Source organism: Leucopleurus acutus, assembly GCF_964270905.1.
Source record: "Leucopleurus acutus genome assembly, chromosome: 1".
Lineage (NCBI taxonomy): Eukaryota > Metazoa > Chordata > Mammalia > Artiodactyla > Delphinidae > Leucopleurus > Leucopleurus acutus.
In genome coordinates, this window is record NC_139142.1 from 133,819,612 (window position 1) to 133,841,535 (window position 21,924).

At 40.8% G+C, this 21,924-nt stretch overlaps 1 protein-coding gene across 2 annotated transcripts in view; it reads right to left on the bottom strand.

Annotated features, from left to right (window-relative positions):
• Positions 1-21,246: 21,246 nt before the first annotated feature.
• Positions 21,247-21,924, bottom strand: part of SPG21 (SPG21 abhydrolase domain containing, maspardin) — a 76,953-nt gene continuing 76,275 nt past the window's right edge. For both annotated transcript variants that reach the window (XM_082851538.1, XM_082851539.1), the window contains one exon: positions 21,247-21,895. In XM_082851538.1, the coding sequence (XP_082707664.1) occupies positions 21,779-21,895 (117 nt within the window). In that variant the 3' untranslated portion in view covers positions 21,247-21,778. The remainder of the gene's footprint in view (positions 21,896-21,924) is intronic.

Sequence of the window (21,924 nt, forward strand, 5' to 3'; positions counted from 1 at the left end):
TTTCCATACAAATTGCAAAATTTTTGTTGTAGTTCTGTGAAAAATGCCAGTGGTAGTTTGATAGAGATTGCATTGAATCTATAGATTGCTTTGGGTAGTAGAGTCATTTTCACAATGTTGATTCTTCCAATCCAAGAACATGGTATACCTCTCCATCTATTTGTATCATATTTAATTTCTTTCATCAGTGTCTTATAATTTTCTGCATACAGGTCTTTTGTCTCCTTAGGTAGGTTTATTCCTAGATATTTTATTCTTTTTGTTGCAATGGTAAACGGGAGTGTTTTCTTGATTTCACTTTCAGATTTTTCATCATTAGTATATAGGAATGCCAGAGATTTCTGTGCATTAATTTTGTATCCTGCCACTTTACCAAATTCATTGATTAGCTCTAGTAGTTTTCTGGTAGCATCTTTAGGATTCTCTATGTATAGGATCATGTCATCTGCAAACAGTGACAGCTTTACTTCTTCTTTTCCGATTTGGATTCCTTTTATTTCCTTTTCTTCTCTGGTTGCCGTGGCTAAAACTTCCAAAACTATGTTGAATAAGAGTGGTGAGAGTGGGCAACCTTGTCTTGTTCCTGATCTTAGTGGAAATGCTTTCAGTTTTTCACCATTGAGGATGATGTTTGCTGTGGGCTTGTCATATATGACCTTTATTATGTTGAGGAAATGTCCCTCTATGCCTACTTTCTGCAGGGTTTTTATCATAAATGGGTGTTGAATTTTGTTAAAAGCTTTCTCTGCATCTATTGAGATGATCATATGATTTTTCTCCTTCAATTTGTTAATATGGTTTATCACATTGATTGATTTGCATATATTGAATATCCTTGCATTCCTGGAATAAACCCCACTTGATCATGGTGTATGATCCTTTTAATGTGTTGTTGGATCTGTTTGATAGTATTTTGTTGAGGATTTTTGCATCTATGTTCATCAGTGGTATTGGCCTGTAGTTTTCTTTCTTTGTGACATCCTTGTCTGGTTTTGGTATCAAGGTGATGGTGGCCTCGTAGAAGGAATTTGGGAGTGTTCCTCCCTCTGCTATATTTTGGAAGAGTTTGAGAAGGATAGGTGTTAGCTCTTCTCTAAATGTTTGATAGAATTCGCCTGTGAAGCCATCGGGTCCTGGGCTTTTGTTTGTTGGAAGATTTTTAATCACAGTTTCAATTTCAGTGCTTGTGATTGGTCTGTTCATATTTTCTATTTCTTCCTGATTCAGTCTTGGCAGGTTGTGCATTTCTAAGAATTTGTCCATTTCTTCCAGATTGTCCATTTTATTGGCATAGAGTTGCTTGTAGTAATCTCTCATGATCTTTTGTATTTCTGCAGTGTCAGTTGTTACCTCTCCTTTTTCATTTCTAATTCTATTGATTTGAGCCTTCTCCCTTTTTTTCTTGATGAGTCTGGCTAGTGGTTATCAATTTTGTTTATGTTCTCAAAGAACCAGCTTTTAGTTTTATTGATCTTTGCTATTGTTTCCTTCATTTCTTTTTCATTTATTTCTGATCTGATTTTTATGATTTCTTTCCTTCTGCTAACTTTGGGGTTTTTTGGTTCTTCTTTCTCTAATTGCTTGAGGTGCAAGGTTAGGTTGTTTATTCGAGATGTTTCCTGCTTCTTAAGGTGGGCTTGTATTGCTATAAGCTTCCTCCTTAGAACTGCTTTTGCTGCATCCCATAGGTTTTGGGTCGTTGTGTCTCCATTGTCATTTGTTTCTAGGTATTTTTTGATTTCCTCTTTGATTTCTTCAGTGATCACTTTTTTATTAAGTAGTGTATTGTTTAGCCTCCATGTGTTTGTATTTTTTACAGATCTTTTCCTGTAATTGATATCTAGTCTCATGGTATTGTGGTCAGGAAAGATACTTGATACAATTTCAGTTTTCTTAAATTTACCAAGGCTTCATTTGTGACCCAAGATATGATCTATCCTGGAGAATGTTCCATGAGCATTTGAGAAAAATGTGTATTGTTGTTTTTGGATGGAGTGTCCTATAAATATCAATTAAGTCCATCTTGTTTAATGTATCATTTAAAGCTTGTGTTTCGTTATTTATTTTCATTTTGGATGATCTGTCCATGGGTGAAAGTGGGGTGTTTAAGTCCCCTACTATGAATGTGTTACTGTCGATTTCCCCTTTTATGGCTGTTAGTATTTGCCTTATGTATTGAGGTGCTCCTATGTTGGGTGCATAAATATTTACAATTGTTATATCTTCTTCTTGTATCGATCCCTTGATCATTATGTAGTGTCCTTCTTTGTCTCTTTTAATAGTCCTTATTTTAAAGTCTATTTTGTCTGATATGAGAATTGCTACTCCAGCTTTCTTTTGGTTTCCATTTGCATGGAATATCTTTTTCCATCCCCTTACTTTCAGTCTGTATGTGTCTCTAGGTCTGAAGTGGGTCTCTTGTAGACAGCATATATAAGGGTCTTGTTTTTGTATCCATTCAGCTAATCTGTGTCTTTTGGTGGGAGCATTTAGTCCATTTACATTTAAGGTAATTATCGATATGTATGTTCCTATTCCCATTTTCTAAATTGTTTTGGGTTCGTTATTATAGGTCTTTTCCTTCTCTTGTGCTTCTTGCCTAGAGAAGGTCCTTTAGCATTTGTTGTAAAACTGGTTTGGTGGTGCTGAATTCTCTCAGCTTTTGCTTGTCTGTAAAGGTTTTAATTTCTCCATCAAATCTGAATGAAATCCTTGCTGGGTAGAGTAGTCTTGGCAGCAGGTTTTTCTCCTTCATCACTTACAGTATGTCCTGCCACTCCCTTCTGGCTTGTAGGGTTTCTGCTGAGAGATCAGCTGTTAACGTTATGGGGATTCCCTTGTGTGTTATTTGTTGTTTTTCCCTTGCTGCTTTTAATATGCTTTCTTTGTATTTAATTTTTGACAGTTTGATTAATATGTGTCTTGGCGTATTTCTCCTTGTATTTATCCTGTAATGGGACTCTCTGTGCTTCCTGGACTTGATTAACTATTTCCTTTCCCATATTAGGGAAGTTTTCAACTATAATCTCTTCAAATATTTTCTCAGTCCCTTTCTTTTTCTCTTCTTCTTCTGGAACCCCTATAATTCGAATGTTGGTGCGTTTAATGTTGTCCCGGAGGTCTCTGAGACTGTCCTCAGTTCTTTTCATTCTTTTTTCTTTATTCTGCTCTGCAGTAGTTATTTCCACTATTTTATCTTCCAGGTCACTTATCCGTTCTTCTGCCTCAGTTATTCTGCTATTGATCCCATCTAGAGTACTTTTAATTTCATTTATTGTGTTGTTCATCGTTGCTTGTTTCATCTTTATTTCTTCTAGGTCCTTGTTAACTGTTTCTTGCATTTTGTCCATTCTATTTCCAAGATTTCGGATCATCCTTACTATCATTATTCTGAATTCATTTTCAGGTAGACTGGCTATTTCCTCTTCATTTGTTAGGTCTGGTGCATTTTTATCTTGCTCCTTTATCTGCTGTGTGTTTTTCTGTCTTCTCATTTTGCTTATCTTACTGTGTTTGGGGTCTCCTTTTTGCAGACTGCAGGTTCGTAGTTCCTGCTGTTTTTGATGTCTGTCTCCAGTGGCTAAGGTTGGTTCAGTGGGTTGTGTAGGCTTCCTGGTGGAGGGGACTAGTGCCTGTGTTGTGGTGGATGAGGCTGGATCTTGTCTCTCTAGTGGGCAGGTTCACGTCTGGTTGTGTGTTTTGGGGTGTCTGTGGCCTTATTATGATTTTAGGCAGCCTGTCTGCTAATGGGTGGGGTTGTGTTCCTGTTTTGCTAGTTGTTTGGCATAGGTTGTCCAGCACTGTAGCTTGCTGGTCGTTGAGTGAAGCTGGGTGCTGGTGTTAAGATGGAGGTCTCTGGGAGACTTTCGCCGTTTGATATTATGTGGAGCTGGGAGGTCTCTTGTTGACCAGTGTCCTGAAGTTGGCTCTCCTACCTCAGAGGCAGAGCCCTGACTCCTGGCTGGAGCACCAAGAGCCTTTCATCCACACGGCACTGGAAATTCTAGCCAATATGAAGTCACTTTTTAAAAAAATTAATTAATTTATTTATTTTTGGCTGCATTGGGTCTTCACTGCTGCACGGGACCCTCTCTAGTTGCGGCGAGCGGGGGCCACCCTTCTCTGTGGTGCATGGGCTCATCGTGGTGGCCTCTCTTGTTGTGGAGCACGGGCTCTAGGGACGTGGGCTTCAGTAGTTGTGGCACGCAGGCTCAGCAGTTGTGGCTTGCAGGCTCAGCAGTTGTGGCTTGTGGAATCTAGAGCGCAGGCTCAGTAGTTGTGGTGCACAGGCTCAGCCGCTCCACGGCACGTGGGATCCTCCCGCACCAGGGCTCAAACCCGCGTCCCCTGCGTTGGCAGGCGGATTCGCTTCCCTGTGCCACCAGGGAAGCCCTAAAGTCACTTTTACAATTTTTTAAGTTGTTTTTTAATCTATGTACTGGCTTATTTAAGTGATCTTCAATCTTTTTATGTATTTGCCTTTCCTATCATGATTTTCCCTTTCCTGTAGACTTTTGTCTTTCCTCTATTAGAGAAGACCCTTCAATATTTTTTTTAGGGTAGGGTTAGTATTGCTGAGTTCTTTTAGTTTTTGTTTGTCTGAGAAATTCTTTCTCTCTCCTTCTATTCTAAATGATACTCTTGCTGGGTAGAGTATCCTAGGTTGCAAGTTTTTCCCTTTCAGTACTTTGACTACATTCATGCTACGTGCTTCTGGCCTGCAAAGTTTGTGCAGGGAAATCAACTGAGCCTTATGGGGTGGGGGGGGTCCCTTTAACTGACTCTTTGTTTTTCTCTTGCTGCCTTTAGAATCTGCTCTTTAAATTTTGCTATTTTAATTATAATATGTTTTGGTCTGGGTCTCTTTGGGTTTATCTTATTTGGGAGCCTCTGTGCTTCCTGTACCTGGATATCTGTTTCCTTCTTTAGGTTTGGGAAGTTTCCAGCCTTACTTTCTTCAAACGCATTTTTGATCCCCTTCTCTCTCTCTTCTCCTTCTGGAACCCTTATTATGTGTAGGTTGGCATGTTTTATATTATATAAGTCTTGTATGTTGCTTTCATTTTTTTTTCATTTGTCTTTCTGTCTGCTCTTCTGATTGGGTGATTTCCATTATTCTGTCTTCCAAATCACTTATTCATTTTTCTGTGTCATTTAGTTGACTATTGATTGCTTCAACATTGGTTTTCATATCAGCAATTGAATTGTCTGTTTTTTAAAATTTTATTTATTTATTTATTGGCTGTGTTGGGTCTTCATTGCTGCATGCGGGCTTTCTCTAGTTGTGGTGAGAAGGGGCTACTCTTCTTTGCGGTGCACAGGCTCCTCATTGCAGTGGCTTCTCTTGTTGCGGAGTATGGGCTCTAGGTGCGTGGACTTCCGTAATTGTGGCATGCAGGCTCTAAAGCGTAGGCTCAGTAGTTGTGGTGCACAGACTTAGTTGCTCTGTGGCATGTGGGATCTTCCCAGACCAGGGCTTGAGCCTGTGTCCCCTGCATTGGCAGGCGAATTCTTAATCACTGCACCACCAAGGAAGTCCCTGAATCATCTATCTTTGATTGCTTCATCTTTGTAGCTTCTAGTTCCTTGTTACGGTGATCTGTGTTTCTAATGATAATCTTTCTTAATTCAGTTAGCATTTTTATTACCTTTTTGAACTCGGTGTCTAGTAGACTGGTGAGCTCTGTTTCATCATTCTTTCAGAGGATATCTCTTGCTCTTTTAATTGGGAGTCATTCCTCTGCCTTTTCATTTATTTGACTTAACGTTCTCTGTCTCTATGAATTTAGGAGAAAGTTATGTACTGTGGTCTTGAAGAGGCATTTTTTTGTGGGAGTGTCCGTGTGCAGACCGTGTGTGTCCAGTGTTTTTGGTGAGAGGGCTGGTTCGGTATGGATGACAGCCACATCTTCCCTCAGGAAGTGCTGGTCATTATCCCCTTGATAGGGGTGTGTGGTTGGTGTTGGAGTATCTAAAGCCTGTGCAGGGTGTGAGGCAGGACTTCCCCTCTGCTCCGCGGCTGTCACAGCTCTGTCAGGGGTGGGGTCTGCTCCTCAGTTGTTGAAGTAGAAGCCCTGAGGGTTGGGTTCAGTCAGGCTCTGTTGCCTTTGGGCACGTGCCCTGCTGCAAATGAGGTAGTTGCTGGAGCAAGTGAGGCCCATGCAGGCACAGGGGACCTATGTGCTACCTGTGTATGCATCCACAGTTCTGCTCAGAAGCAGCCCAAAGTTGTGTCCCTTTCTCAGTTGTGTTTGTATCAGATCTACTGCAAGGCTATGCTGTGGAGCAGGCTGAGGCTGGGGGCTGTGATGTGTGGCTGCAGGAACTGAGGTGGCTGCACTGCCCACCAGAGATCTGGGCTGCCTCTGTGGCAGACTTCTCTCAGGACATGTCTGCCAGATCCAGCGCTAAGCTGTGGTGTGGAGTGGGCAGAGCTGAGGTGTTGACCCCCTTGGATTGGGAAGTGTGGTGAGGTGGCAGCAGCCAGTGCAAGGCTCTCTCTGCCCTGATTGTTAGTGAGACAGCATGAGCATACTCCTTGTGAGTGGAGTCTAGGCTTCTCCAGCCCTTCTGTCTATCCCAGTGGATTTCCCAGCAGGCAAGTGGGCTTGTGTCCTCCATGCAAGACCCCCAGGACTGGGATACCCAGATTGTGGCTCAACTTGCTTGCTCTCCAGGGCGAGGGTCCCAATCCCATGGCTTTTTTACCTGTCTTACCCAGTTACATGGAAATCTTTCTCGCAGGTTTGGTTATATAGGCGTTCTTCTGCCAGTTTCCAGTTGGTTTTCCACAAGAATTGTTCCACATGTAGATGTATTTTTGATGTGTTTGTGGGTGGGGGGAGGTGAGCTCTGTGTCCTCCTACTCTGCCATCTTGATCCTCCTTTCTGTCTCTGAGGAGGGAGGTGGAGGGACTGACAGCACAGAGCTGAGGTAACTTTTTTTAGTTGAAGTATTGTTGATGTACAATATTATATAACTTTTAGGTGTACATATAATGATTCACAATTTTTTTTTCTGTGGTACGCAGGCCTCTCACTGTTGTGGCCTCTTCCGTTGCAGAGCACAGGCTCCAGACGTGCAGGCTCAGCGGCCATGGCTCACGGGCCCAGCCGCTTCGTGGCATGTGGGATTTTCCCGGACCGGGGCACGAACCCATGTCCCCTGCATCGGCAGGCGGATTCTCAACCACTGTGCCACCAGGGAAGCCCAAAGATTCACAATTTTTAAAAGATATACTCCATTTATACTTATTATAACATATTGGCTATATTGCCTGTGCTGTACAGTATATTCTTTTTTTTAACATCTTTATTGGGGTATAATTGCTTTACAATGGTGTGTTAGTTTTTGCTTTATAACAAAGTGAATCAGTTATACATATACATATGTTCCCATATCTCTTCCCTCTTGCGAATCCCTCCCTCCCACCCTCCCTATCCCACCCCTCCAGGCAGTCACAAAGCACCAAGCCGATATCCCCGTGCCATGCGGCTGCTTCCCACTAGCTATCTACCTTACGTTTGGTAGTGTATATATGTCCATGCCTCTCTCTCGCTTTGTCACAGCTCACCCTTCCCCCTCCCCATATCCTCAAGTCCGTTCTCCAGTAGGTCTGTGTCTTTATTCCTGTCTTACCCCCAGGCTCTTCATGACATTTTTTTTTCTTAAATTCCATATATATGTGTTAGCATACGGTATTTGTCTTTCTCTTTCTGACTTACTTCACTTTGTATGACAGACTCTAGGTCTATCTACCTCGTTACAAATAGCTCAATTTCGTTTCTTTTTATAGCTGAGTAATATTCCATTGTATATATGTGCCACATCTTCTTTATCCATTCATCCGATGATGGGCACTTAGGTTGTTTCCATCTCCGGGCTATGGTAAATAGAGCTGCAATGAACATTTTGGTACATGACTCTTTTTGAATTATGGTTTTCTCAGGGTATATGCCCAGTAGTGGGATTGCTGGGTCATATGGTAGTTCTATTTGTAGTTTTTTAAGGAACCTCCATACTGTTCTCCATAGTGGCTGTACCAATTCACATTCCCACCAGCAGTGCCAGAGTGTTCCCTTTTCTCCACACCCTCTCCAGCATTTATTGTTTCTAGATTTTTTGATGATGGCCACTCTGACTGGTGTGAGATGATATTTCATTGTCGTTTTGATTTGCATTTCTCTAATGATTAGTGATGTTGAGCATTCTTTCATGTGTTTGTTGGCAGTCTGTATATCTTCTTTGGAGAAATATCTGTTTAGGTCTTCTGCCCATTGTTGGATTGGGTTGTTTGTTTCTTTGTTATTGAGCTGCATGAGCTGCTTGTAAATTTTGGAAATTAATCCTTTGTCACTTGCTTCATTTGCAAATATTTTCTCCCATTCTGAGGGTTGTCTTTTGGTCTTGTTTATGGTTTCCTTTGCTGTGCAAAAGCTTTGAAGTTTCATTAGGTCCCATTGTTTATTTTTGTTTTAATTTCCATTTCTCTAGGAGGTGGGTCAAAAAGGATCTTGCTGTGATTTATGTCATAGAGTGTTCTGCCTATGTTTTCCTCTAAGAGTTTGATAGTTTCTGGCCTTACATTTAGGTCTTTAATCCCTTTTGAGCTTATTTTTGTGTATGGTGTTAGGGAGTGATCTAATCTCATACTTCTACATGTACCTGTCCAGTTTTCCCAGCACCACTTATTGAAGAGGCTGTCCTTTCTCCACTGTACATTCCTGCCTCCTTTATCCAAGATAAGGTGACCATATGTGTGTGGGTTTATCTCTGGGCTTTCTATCCTGTTCCATTGATCTATCTTTCTGTTTTTGTGCCAGTACCATACTGTCTTGATTACTGTAGCTTTGTAGTATAGTCTGAAGTCAGGGAGCCTGATTCCTCCAGCTCCGTTTTTCGTTCTCAAGATTGCTTTGGCTATTCGGGGTCTTTTGTGTTTCCATACAAAGTGTGAAATATTTTGTTGTATTTCTGTGAAAAATGCCAGTGGTAGTTTGATAGGGATTGCATTGAGTCTGTAGATTGCTTTGGGTAGTAGAGTCATTTTCACAATGTTGATTCTTCCAATCCAAGAACATGGTATATCTCTCCACCTATTTGTATCATCTTTAATTTCTTTCATCAGTGTCATAATTTTCTGCATACAGGTCTTTTGTCTCCTTAGGTAGGTTTATTCCTAGATATTTTATTCTTTTTGTTGCAGTGGTAAATGGGAGTGTTTTCTTGATTTCACTTTCAGATTTTTCATCATTAGTGTATAGAAATGCCAGAGATTTCTGTGCATTAATTTTGTATCCTGCTACTTTACCAGAGTCATTGATAAGCTCTAGTAGTTTTCTGGTAGCATCTTTAGGATTCTCTATGTATAGTATCATGGCATCTTTAAACAGTGACAGCTTTACTTCTTTTCCGATTTGGATTCCTTTTATTTCCTTTTCTTCTCTGATTGCCGTGGCTAAAACTTCCAAAACTATGTTGAATAAGAGTGGTGAGAGTGGGCAACCTTGTCTTTTTCCTAATCTTAGTGGAAATGCTTTCAGTTTTTCACTATTGATGATGATATTGGCTGTGGATTTGTCATATATGGCCTTTATTATGTTGAGGAAATGTCCCTCTATGCCTATTTTCTGCAGGGTTTTTATCATAAATGGGTGTTGAGTTTTGTCAAAAGCTTTCTCTGCATCTATTGAGATGATCATATGGTTTTCTCCTTCAATTTGTTAATATGGTTTATCACATTGATTGATTTGCATATATTGAAGACTCCTTGCATTCCTGGAATAAACCCCACTTGATCATGGTGTATGATCCTTTTAATGTGCTCTTGGATTCTGTTTGCTAGTATTTTGTTGAGGATTTTTGCATCTATGTTCATCAGTGGTATTGGCCTGTAGTTTTCTTTCTTTGTGACATCCTTGTCTGGTTTTGGTATCAAGGTGATGGTGGCCTCATAGAATGAATTTGGGAATGGTCCTCCCTCTGCTATATTTTGGAAGAGTTTGAGAAGGATAGGTGTTAGCTCTTCTTTAAATGTTTGATAGAATTTGCCTGTGAAGGCATCTGGTCCTGAGCTTTTGTTTGTTGGAAGATTTTTAATCACAGTTTCAATTTCAGTGCTTGTGATAGGTCTGTTCATATTTTCTGTTTCTTCCTGATTCAGTCTTGGCAGGTTGTGCATTTCTAAGAATGTGTCCATTTCTTCCAGATTGTCCATTTTATTGGCATAGAGTTGCTTGTAGTAATCTCTCATGATCTTTTGTATTTCTGCAGTGTCAGTTGTTACTTCTCCTTTTTCATTTCTAATTCTATTGCAGTATATTCTTATAACTTATTTATTTTTATATATAGTAGTTTGTACCTGTTAATCCCCTACCCCTATTTTGCCCCTTCCCCTTCCCACTGGTAACCACTAGTTTGTTCTCTATATCTGTGAGTCTCTTTCTTTTATATTTAGTAGGTGGTTTTAGTTTTTAGATTCCACATGTAAGTGATATCATACAGTATTTTTCTTTCTTTGACTCATTTCGTTAAGCATAATACCCTGCAAGTCCATCCATGTTGCTGCAAATGGCAAAATTCAATCTTTTTTTCATGGCTGAGTGGTGTTCCATTGTGTGTATATTTTCTTTATCCATTTTTCTGTTGATGGACATTTAGGTTGCTTCCATATCTTAGCAATTGTAAATAATGCTGCTATGAACATGGTGTGTATGTATCTTTTCAAATTAATGTTTTTGTGTTTTCAGGTAGATACCCAGTAGTGAAATTGCTGGATCATATGGTAGTTCTATTTTTAGTTTTTTGAGAAACTTTATTGTTGTTTCCTACAGTGGCTGCACCAATTTACATTCCCACCAACAGTGTATTAGGGTTCCCTTTTCTCCACTTCCTCACCAACATTTGTTATTTGTGTTCTTTTTGATGATAGCCATTCTAACAGGAGTGAAGTGTGATACATCATTGTGGTTTTGATTTGCATTTCTCTGATAATTAATGATCTTGAGCATCTTTTCCTGTGTCTGTTGGCCATCTGCATGTCCTCTTTGGAAAAATGTCTATTCAGGTCTTCTGTCCATTTTTCAATCTGGTTGTTTGTTTTTTGATGTTGGGCTGTCTGAGCTGTATAAATATTTTGGATATTAAGCCCTTATCAGTTGCATGGTTTGCAAATATTTTGTCCTATTAAGTAGGCTGTTTTTTTTTTTTTTTTTTTTTTTTTGTGGTACGCGGGCCTCTTACTGTTGTGGCCTCTCCCATTGCAGAGCACAGGCTCCGGATGCGCAAGCTCAGCAGCCATGGCTCACGGGCCTAGCTGCTCTGCGGCATGTGGGATCCTCCCGGACCGGGGCACAAACCCGTGTCCCCTGCATCGGCAGGCAGACTCTCAACCACTGTGCCACCAGGGAAGCCCTGTTTTTGCTTTTTTTCCCTTTGCTGTAGGGGACAGATCCAAAAAAATATTGCTACGGTTTATGTCAAAGAGTGTTCTGCCTATGTTTTTTTCTAGGAGTTTTATAGCCTCCTGCCTTACATTTAGGTCTTTAATCCATTTTGAGTGTATTTTTGTATATGGTGTTAGACAATGTTCTAATTTCATTCTTTTACATGAAGCTGCCTGGTTTTCCCAGGACCATTTATTTTTATTTTTTCACGTTGCCCTGTTCTTGTTTTTTCTTTTGAATTTTATTTTATTTTTTTATACAGCAGGTTCTTATTAGTTATCTATTTTATACATATTAGTGTATATATGTCAATTCCCATCTCCCAATGCATCCCATCACCCCCCGGCTTTACCCCCTTGGTGTCCATACGTTTGTTCTCTACATCTGTGTCTATTTCTGCCTTGCAAACTGGTTCATCTGTACCATTTTTCTAGATTCCACATATATGCATTAATATACGATATCTGTTTTTCTCTTTCTGACTTACTTCACTCTGTATAACAATCTCTAGCTCTATCCACGTCTCTACAAATGACCCAATTTCATTCCTTTTCATGGCTGAGTAATATTCCATTGTATATATGTACCACATGTCTTTATCTATTTGTCTGTCGATGGGCATTTAGGTTGCTTCCATAACCTGGCTATTGTAAATAGTCCTGCAATGAACATTGGGGTGCATATGTCTTTTTGAATTATGGTTTTCTTAGGGTATATGCCCAGTAGTGGGATTGCTGGGTCATATGGTAGCTCTATTTTTAGTTTTTTAAGGAACCTCCATACTGTTCTCCATAGTGGCTGTATCCATTTACATTCCCACCAGCAGTGCAAGAGGGTTCCCTTTTCTCCATACCCTCCCCAGCATTTGTCGTTTGTAGATTTTCTTTTTTTTTTTTTTTTAATGATGGCTAGCACTTTTTAACAATCAAGTATTTTTTAACTAAAAGAAAAAGAGAGAGACCACTCTGGCTGTTTTGTAGAAAATAGACTTGCAGGCGGGACTGGAATAGAATCAGAGAGACCAGTTAGGAGGCTACTGGAGTATTTCAGACAGAGAAGATGGTGGTTTGGATGGTGACAGCAAGAAGAATTGGTCTGAGTCTGGCTATAATTTGAAGGTTCTTGCTGCTGATTGTATGTGGAGTATGAAAAAGAGAGAAATCAAAGATTGCTCCAGAATATATCGCCTGCTCAATTGAAAGCGTAGAGGGACCTCTAGAGGCAAATGTGGAGTTTAGTTTGGGGCATGTTTGAGACACCTTTTAGACACCCAACTGGAGCCGTCAAGTTGGCATCGAGTCGTCAGCATATGGATGCACTTTGAAGTCATGAAGTTGAATGTGTTCACCAAGAGAGTGATGAGTCGAGATAGAGAAGAACTTTCTGGACTGAATCTTGAGGCAGCCCTAACTCTTGGAGGTCAGGGACATGAGGAGGAACCAGAAGGAAATTCTGTACAAACTAGAAGCCCCTGGAAACCTTGGAAATCAGCAAAGAGTATCTTAGCACTTGCTGCTTAAAGGGTGGTCCTTGGGGCAGCTGTATCAGCATCACCTGGAAACTTGTTAGAAATACAGATCCCTGGGCTCCACTGCAGAGCTGTTGCGTCAGAATCTTTGGAGGTGGCATCCAGCAGTCTGTTTTAGCAATCTCTTGTGGTGATTTTTAAAAACTCTGAAGTTTGCAAAGCGCAGTCCTGGAGGATCGTGAAGAGTTGAGTTTGAAAGGCATTGTTGTGGAGCACTTGTTACAGATCTGGCCTCTGCTTTCCTTTGCCCTTTATCCTCCATATAGGAGGTCAGCAGGTGACCCAGTCTTCCACACTTGCTTCAGAGAGAGCGATCCTAGTGCAGGGCAGGGCACACATGGTGTGAGACAGGTGCCTGGCAGAGCAGATCCAGGACAGGTGGTTAGAGGAAAGGTGGACACCTGAGCTCCTGAAGTGCCACAGTCCAGGGAGCATCTTAGAGTAGACATCCCAAGCAGGTGTATCTGTTTGTCTGAATTTGCCCTGGGGCTTGGATCTAAGGGAAAAACAAGTAAGGGAAGGCAGAAGCCTCCTGGTCAGTGTCTTTGCATTACCTACTCACTAGCTCCAGGCTGATTTTGAGAGTTCTGTTCGCCTGTGTGCATCACAGACTGCTGATGGGGATTTGCTAAGTGCATCCGAGGGGCAATACCTGTCTAAGATAGCGAAGATAAATAAAGGAAGAAGACTGGAGTCCCTCAGTGATTTAGAGATGTTAACAAGGCAGGCTGTGTGAAAGGTGCTAAGCCAGCATTTTAAACAGAGTGTGGCTGGGGCCCAGAGTGGCTCATCCGATCTGGTGCTGGCAGGAGAAGGCTTCGTTAGAAAAGGAGTTCTTGAACTCGAGTCCATGGTGTAATGCAGTAGGTCCATGAACTTGAGTGGGAAAAAAATGTATACTGGTCAAACTGAAAATTAGCATTTCCTTCTATTATGAATGTAGGCAGCAAACCACAATAGTATTAGCAGAACGTGTGACTCTGTTATCCATGTAAATCATAGATATTCTTTTTTTAATTACTAATTTATTTATTTTTGGCTGCGTTGGGTCTTTGTTGCTGCATGTGGGCTTTCTCTAGTTATAGCGAGTGTGGGCTGCTCTTCGTTGTGGTGCATGGGCTTCTTCTCATTGCGATGGCTTCTCTTGTTGCAGAGCACGGGCTCTAGGCACGAGGGCTTCAGTAGTTGTGGCACGTGGGCTCAGTAGTTGTGATCCACGGACTTTAGAGCGCAGGCTTAGTTGTGGCGCATGGGCTAAGTTGCTCTGCAGTGTCGTTTGTAGATTTTCTGATGATGCCCATTCTAACTGGTGTGAGGTGATACCTCATTGTAGTTTTGATTTGCATTTCTCTAATAATTAGTGATGTTGAGCAGCTTTTCATGTACCTCTTGGCCATCTGTATGTCTTCTTTGGAGAAATGTCTATTTAGGTCTTCTGCCCATTTTTTGATTGGGTTGTTTATTTTTTAAAATATTGAGCTGCATGAGCTATTTATATATTGTGGAGATTAATCCTTTGTCCGTTGATTTGTTTGCAAATATTTTCTCCCATTCTGAGGGTTGTCTTTTCATCTTGTTTATAGTTTCCTTTGCTGTGTAAAAGCTTTTAAGTTTCATTAGGCCCCATTTGTTCCAGGACCATTTATTGAAGAGACTTTTTTTCCATTGTATATTCTCATCTCCTTTTGCATAGATTAATTGACCATAGGTGTGTTGGTTTATTTCTGGGCTTTCTGTTCTGTTCCATTGATCTATGTGTCTGTTTTTATGCCAGTACCTTATTGTTTTTATTACTGTATCTTTGTAGTATAGTTTGAAGCCACGGAGTGTGATTCCTCCAGCTCTGTTCTTTCTCAAGATTGTTTTGGCTTTTTGTGGTCTTTTGTGTTTCCATACAAACTTTAAAAGTGTTTGTTTTAGTTTTGTGAAAAATGTCCTTGGTATTTTGATGGGGTTTGCATTGAATTTGTAGATCACCTGGGTAGTATGGTCATTTTAACAATATTAATTCTTCCAATCCATGAATGTGGTCTATCTTTCCATCTGTCTGTGTCATCTTCAACTTCTTTCATCAGCGTCTTACAGTTAGTTTTCTGAGTACATTTCTTTTACCTCCTTAGGTAGGTTTATTCCTATTTTACTCTTTTTGATGTGACAGTAAATGGATTGTTTCCTTAATTTCTGTTTCTAATAGTTCATTCTTAGTGTTTAGAAATGCAACAGATTTCTGTATATTAATTTTGTACCCTGCAACTTTAGTGAATTAATTGATGAGCCCTGTTAGTTTTCTGGTGGTGTGTTTAGGATTTTCTATGTATAGAATCATGTTTTATCCAAACAATGACAGTTTTACTTCTTCCTTTTCAATTTGGATTGCTTTTCTTTTCTTGTCTGATTGTTGTGGCTAGGACTTCCAATACCATGTTGAATAAAAGTGGCAAGAGTGGGCATGCTTGTCTTGTTCCTGATCTTAGAGGAAATGCTTTCAGCTTTTTACTGTTGAGCATGATGTTAGTAGTGGGCTTGTCATATATGGCCTTTATTATGTTGAGTTATATTTCCCTCTATGCCCACTTTCTGGAGAGTTTTTTTATCATAAATGGTATTGAGGTTTTTTGTTTGTTTGTTTTTGCAGTACGTGGGCCTCTCATTGCTGTGGCCTCTCCCGTTGCGGAGCACAGGCTCAGGATGCTCAGGCTCAGCGGCCATGGTTCACGGGCCCAGCCGCTCCATGGCACGTGGGATCCTCCCTGACCAGGGCACGAACCCACGTCCCCTGCATCAGCAGGCAGACTCTCAACCACTGCGCCACCAGGGAAGCCTGGATATTGAGTTTTTATCAAAAGCTTTTTCTGAATCTATTGAAATGATCATATGGTTTTTATTCTTCAGTTTGTTAATGTGGTGTATCACATTGATTGTGAATATTGAAAAAATTTTGCATACCTGGGATAAATCCCACTTGATTATATTATATGATTATTTTAATGTATCATTGGATTTGGTTTGCTAATATTTTGTTGAGGGTTTTTGCATTTATATTCATCAGTGATATTGGCCTGCGATTTTCTTTTTTTGTGGTATCTTTGTCTGGTTTTGGTATCCGGGTGATGCTGGCCTCATAGAATGAGTTTGGGAGTATTCCTTCCTCTGCAGTTTTTTGGAATAGTTTCAGAAGGATAGGTGTTAACTCTTGTAGAAATGTTTGGTAGAATTCTCCTGTGAAGCCACATGGTCCTGGAATTTTTGGTGGTGTTGGAAGTTTTTAAAGTTTCTGATTCAGTTTCATTATGGGTAATTGATCTGTTCATAATTTCTATTTATTCCTGGTTCAGTCTCGGGAAGTTGTATATTTCTAGGAATTTGTCCATTTCTTCTAGGTTGTTCATTTTATTAGCATATACTTGTTTGTAGTACTCTCTTATGATCCTTTGTATTTCTGTACTGTTGGCTGTAACTTCTCCTTTTTCATTTCTGATATTATTGATTTGGGCCCTCCCTCTTTTTTCTTGATGAGTCTGGCTAAAGGTTTATCAATTTTATCCTTTCAAAGAACTAGCTCTTAGTATCATTGATTTTTAAAAAATCTCTATTTCATTTATTTCTGCTCTGATTTACAATTTCTTTCCTTCTACTGACTTGGGGTTTTGTTTGTTGTTCTTTTTCTAGTTCCTTTACGTGTAAGGTCAGGTTGTTTGAGATTTTTCTTGTTTCCTGAGGTTAGCTTGTATTGCTATAAACTTCCCTCTTAGAACTGCTTTTGCTGTATCCCATATATTTTTGGATCATTGTGTTTTCATTTTCATTTGTCTCTAGGTATTTTTTATTTCCTCTTTGATTTATTCAGTGCTTGTTTAGTAGCATATTGTTTAGCCTCCACCTGTTTTTTTTTTTTTGCAGGTTTTTTTTCTTGTAGTTGATTTCTAGTTTCATAGCATTGTGGTTGGAAAAGATGCTTGATATGATTTCAATTTTCTTAAATTAACCAAGGATTGTTTTCTGGCCTAGCATGTGATCTATCCTGGAGAATGTTCCATGAGCACTTGAATGTGTGTTCTACTGCTTTTTATGGGATGTTCTATATATAGCTATTAAGTTCATTAGGTCTAATGTGTCATTTAAGGCCAGTGTTTCCTTATTGATTCTCTGGATGTTCTGTCCATTGATGTAAGTGTGGTAAGGTCCCCTATTGTTACTATCAATTTCTGCCTTTATGTCCATTAATATTTGCTTTATGTATTTAGGTGCTCCTATGTTGGATGCATATATATTTACAATTGGTATATCTTTTTCTTGGATTGAGCCCTTGTTCATTATGTAATGTCCTCCTTTATCTCCTGTAACAGTCTTTATTTTAAAGTCTATTTTGTCTGATATGACTATTGCTACATTGGCTTTCTTTTGATTTCCATTTGCATGGAATGGAAATTTTTTCATCCCCTTTTTCCATCCCCTCACTTTCAGTTTGTGTGTGTCTCTACATCTCAAGTGAGTCTCTTGTAGCCAGCATATACGTGGGTCTTGTTTTTTTATTCATTCAGCTACTCTGTCTTTTGATTGGAGCATTTAGTCCATTTACATTTAAAGTAATTACGGATATGTATGTTCTTATCACCATTTTGTTAATTGTTTGGGGTTATTTTTATAGGTCTTTTTTGTTCCTTTCTTCTTTTGTTCTCTTGTGATTTGATGACTATCTTTAGTGTTATGTTTGGATTCCTTTTTCTTTTTGAGTGTGTGTGTCTATTACAGATCTTGTGTATGATTACCATGAGGTTTTTTTTTTTTTAATATTTACTTATTTATTTTGGCTGTGCCACGTCTTAGTTGTGGCATGTGGGATCTTCATTGCAGCATGCATGTGGGATCTAATTCCCTGACCAGGGATCGAACCTGGGCTCTCTGCATTGGGAGCATGGAGTCTTAGCCACTGGACCACCAGGGAAGTCCCCCATGAGGTTTTTATATATCAATTGATATATATATGTGATTGTTTTAAGTTGCTGATCTCTTAATTTCCAATGCCTTTTAACAACCCTGCATTTGTACTCTCCTCCCCTCATGTTTACTGTTTTTGATATTATGTTTCACATCTAATTGTTTTGTATATCTCTTTACTGCTTACTGTGGATGTAGATTTTACTACTTTTGTGTTTTAGCCTTCCTATTAGCTTTGTGTGTGTGTGATTTCCTGCCTTTCCTGTTTGCCTTTACCAATGAGATTTTTCCTTTCATGATTTTCGGGTTTCCTGTTATGGCCTTTTCTTTTTTGCTTAGAGAAGTTCCTTTAACATTTCTTGTTTGGTGGTGCTGAACTGTTTTTGCTTTTGCTTGTCTGTAAGGCTTTTGATCTCTCCATCAAATCTGAATGAGAGCCTTGCTGGGGTATTCTTGGTTGTGGTAGGTTTTTCCCTTTCATCAGTTTAAATATATTGTGCCATTCCCTACTGGCCTACAGAGTTTCTGCTGAAAAGTTAGCTGATAGGTTTATGGGACTTTATTTGTATTTCATTTGTTGTTTTTCCCTTGCTGCTTTTAATATTCTCTCCATCTCTAATTTCTGCCATTTTGATTACAATGTGTCTTGGTGTGTTTCTCTTTGGGTTAATCCTGTGGGGACTCTGTACTTCCTGGATTGGCTGTTTGTTTCCTGTCCCATTTTAGGCCAGTTTTCAGCTATTATGTCTTCAAGTTTGTTCTTGGCTCCCTTTTCTCTGTTTCCTCTTTCTTGGACCTCTATATTAGTGCACTTGATGTTGTCCCAGAGGTCTCTTAAATTGTCCTCATTTCTTTTCATTATTTTTTCTGTTCAGCTTCAGTGATTTCCACTTCTCCATCTTCCAGCTCGCTGATCCATTCCTCTGTCCCATTTCGTCTACTGTTGTTTTCTTCTACTATATTTTTCATTTCAGTTAGTGTATTCTTCACCTCTGTTTGGTTCTTTACATTTTCCAACTCTTTGTTTAAAACTTCCAACTTCTCTCACTGTTTATCCACTCTTTTCCCGTTTTCTTTGATCATTTTTACGATCACTAACCTGAACTCTTTCTTGAGTAGACTGCATATCTCCACTTTGCTTAGTTTTTCTTCTGGAGTTTTATCTTGTTCCTTCATTTGGAAAATACTCCTCTGTTGCCTTATTTTGCCGAGTTGTTGTTTTTTTTAATGTATCTGGCAGGTTGGTTACATTTCCCCATCCTGGAGAAGCGGCCTTCTGTAGGAGATGTCCTATGCATCGCAGCAACGCATCCGCCTCTTGTTACCCAAGCTGTATGTCCTCTAGGGTTTCACCCTATGAGGGGTGCATGGGTCCCTCTGTTGTGGCAGGCTGTGTGGGTAGTTTGGTAGGCTTGATTGGCCCCGGGTTCAGTTGATTGCCAGGCCTTGCCTTGTGTGGGGGGTGCTAACCTCTGGTTGGTGGGACCAGGTCATGTGGTGGCTGACTGTGGAACCCAGGAGGCCCGGGACTAGTGCTAGGCACTGGTGGGCAGAGTCAAGGTCAAGGAGACTCTGGGGCTGTTGCCCACCCATTGGTGGGGGAACCCAGGTCCTGGGGCTAGTGCCAGCCTACTGGTAGGCAGAGCCAGATCCTGGAATCTAGTCCCAGTGACCAGGGGTCCCTGAGCTGGTGTTAGGTCGCTGGTGGGTGAGGCCCATTCCTGACATGGTTGAGTGCAGAGTCCAGAGCATCCTGAAGTTTGTGATGGCCTGCTAGTGGGTGGGGCCAGGCCCAGCTGGTCCTAGTACAGGATCTGGCCTGCTGGTGGAGTGTCCGGGTCCAGCGGCTGTGGAGCTGTGGTTTTCTTGCTGTTGGTGTCTGCTCCCTGGTGGGTGAGACTGGTCTGGAGGCTACAGCAGACTCCTTGGAATGTGGGACTGTGGCCCAGGCACTGGTGCCTGCCCATGAGTGGGTGGAGCTGGGCCCTATGGTGGGCAAGGCCATGTCCAGAGGTGGCTGGGGGCTCAGGGGGTCTCAAGGCAGCCTATCTGATGGTGGGTGGAGCTGTGTCCCCACCCAGTTAGTTGCTTGGCCTAAGGTATCCCAGCAGTGGTGCCTATAGGCTGTTGGGCCAGGGCCAGGCTGGGTGCTGGGGCTAATAAGCCGGAGAGAGGATTCCACAATGACTTGCCAGCACCAGTGTCCACATGGTAGAATGAGCTCCCAAGAATGGCTGCTGCCAGTGACTATATCCCTAGGGTGAGCTGCAGTTGCCTCCTGCCTCTCCAGGAGATTCTCTAAGAGCAGCAGGTAGGTCTGACCCAGGCTCCTATATAATCACTGCTCCTGCCCTGGGTCCTGGAGCATGTGAGATTTTCTGTGAGCCCTTTGAGAGTGAAGTCTATGTTTCCACCAGCCCTCTGGTACTCCTGAAAGTAAGCCCCTCTTGCCTTTTAAAGCCAAATGCTCTGGGTGCTCATCTTGCTAGTGCAGGACTCTTGGGCTGGGGAGCCTGACTTGGGGCTTGGAACCCTCTTTTTTTTGGAACCCTCTTTTGGGAGAACCTCTGCAGTTGCAATTCTCCCGTATGTCGGTCCCCCACCTGGGGGTATGGGACTTGGCTGTATTGTGACTCCACCCCTCCTGCCCATCTTGTTGTGGTTCCTTCTTTATATTATCTTTAGTTGTAGAAGACCTTTTTGGTAGGTTCTGGTCTTTCCAAAGTGTCAATTTTGGAAGCTGATTAGAACAAGTCAACTGTAAAAAGACATTTATGAGATAATCACAAATAAGAACACTGACTGGATGTTAGTATGAAGGAATTATTGGTGAATTTTTTAATGTGATAATGCCATTTTATCTCTTGAAGGTACATATAGAAATGTACAGATGAAGTAAGGTATCAGAAATTGCCTTAAAATAATCCATTCATAGGAGTATGTGTGGAAAAAGTGAGGGCTGGATAAGAGATGATACAACACAGTCCATGAGTTGATAATTTTTGAAACTGGGTAATGTGGATGTAGTTCATTATACTATTTTCTCTACTTTATGTGTGTTTAAAATCTTCCACTGAGGGGGAAAAAAAGCAGGTATGAAAAGTACCTTGCACATAGCAGCAGCTCAATAAAGGATTGTTTCTGTAATCTAACAATGAGCAAACTGCACTTTAGAGAGGTTAAGTAACTTAACCTAAAGACACACGGGCTTGGCAAACATCAGTCTGATTCTCAGAGAGTCCTATGTGTAGGTAGCCCAGTTGGCAGCTATGATAATCACAAAAGCCACTCACTCAAATTGAATTTTTATTCCAAAGACTGTAATGGGTATAAAGACAACAGCCCAAACTGAAAACAATCTGCTTAACTGGAAATTAGAAGTAGTTCATTTGCAGGAGAGCAAACAGTGGGTGACAGCCTTGGCACTCTGATAAGTTATAACCAAGAAAGCATAAAAATAACCAATGTCCTTCTGATACACAATGTGGATGTGCAGCATTTACAGCAAATAACAGAAAGAAAGAAAGGAAAGGAAAAAAATCCACAGAATCCCCAAATTCAGAAATTAATATTCACTTAACAACACAGTGGTGAAGACTTTTGGTAGCAAAATTTTCACAATTCTTAAAATGGGAATCTTCAAAAGTACTTCGTTAAGTTCAAAAGCTAAAAAAACTGAAGAGGGAATAGTTACACTGGCTTAGAAGAGCTGCCGCCTGTCACGAAGATGACAATCAGTCCTAGTTCCAAACACAGTGATAACCGGTGAACCTGACGAACCGAAGAGAGAGGCCGACTGGTGGGCACTGATGTCACTGATTGTACGGACACACTGGATCACTCATCACTAAGAGCCAACTCTAACAGCTACTGCTCCTCCTGACTGATGCCAAGGTTGCCTTTCTGCACCTCGAGCTCCTCAGCACTGACCATTGATGGGTCAATGGCCGCATATTTGGTTCCGTGGAATTGCAGCAAATGTATCTGCAGAAATGCAGAATAATTATTTTAAA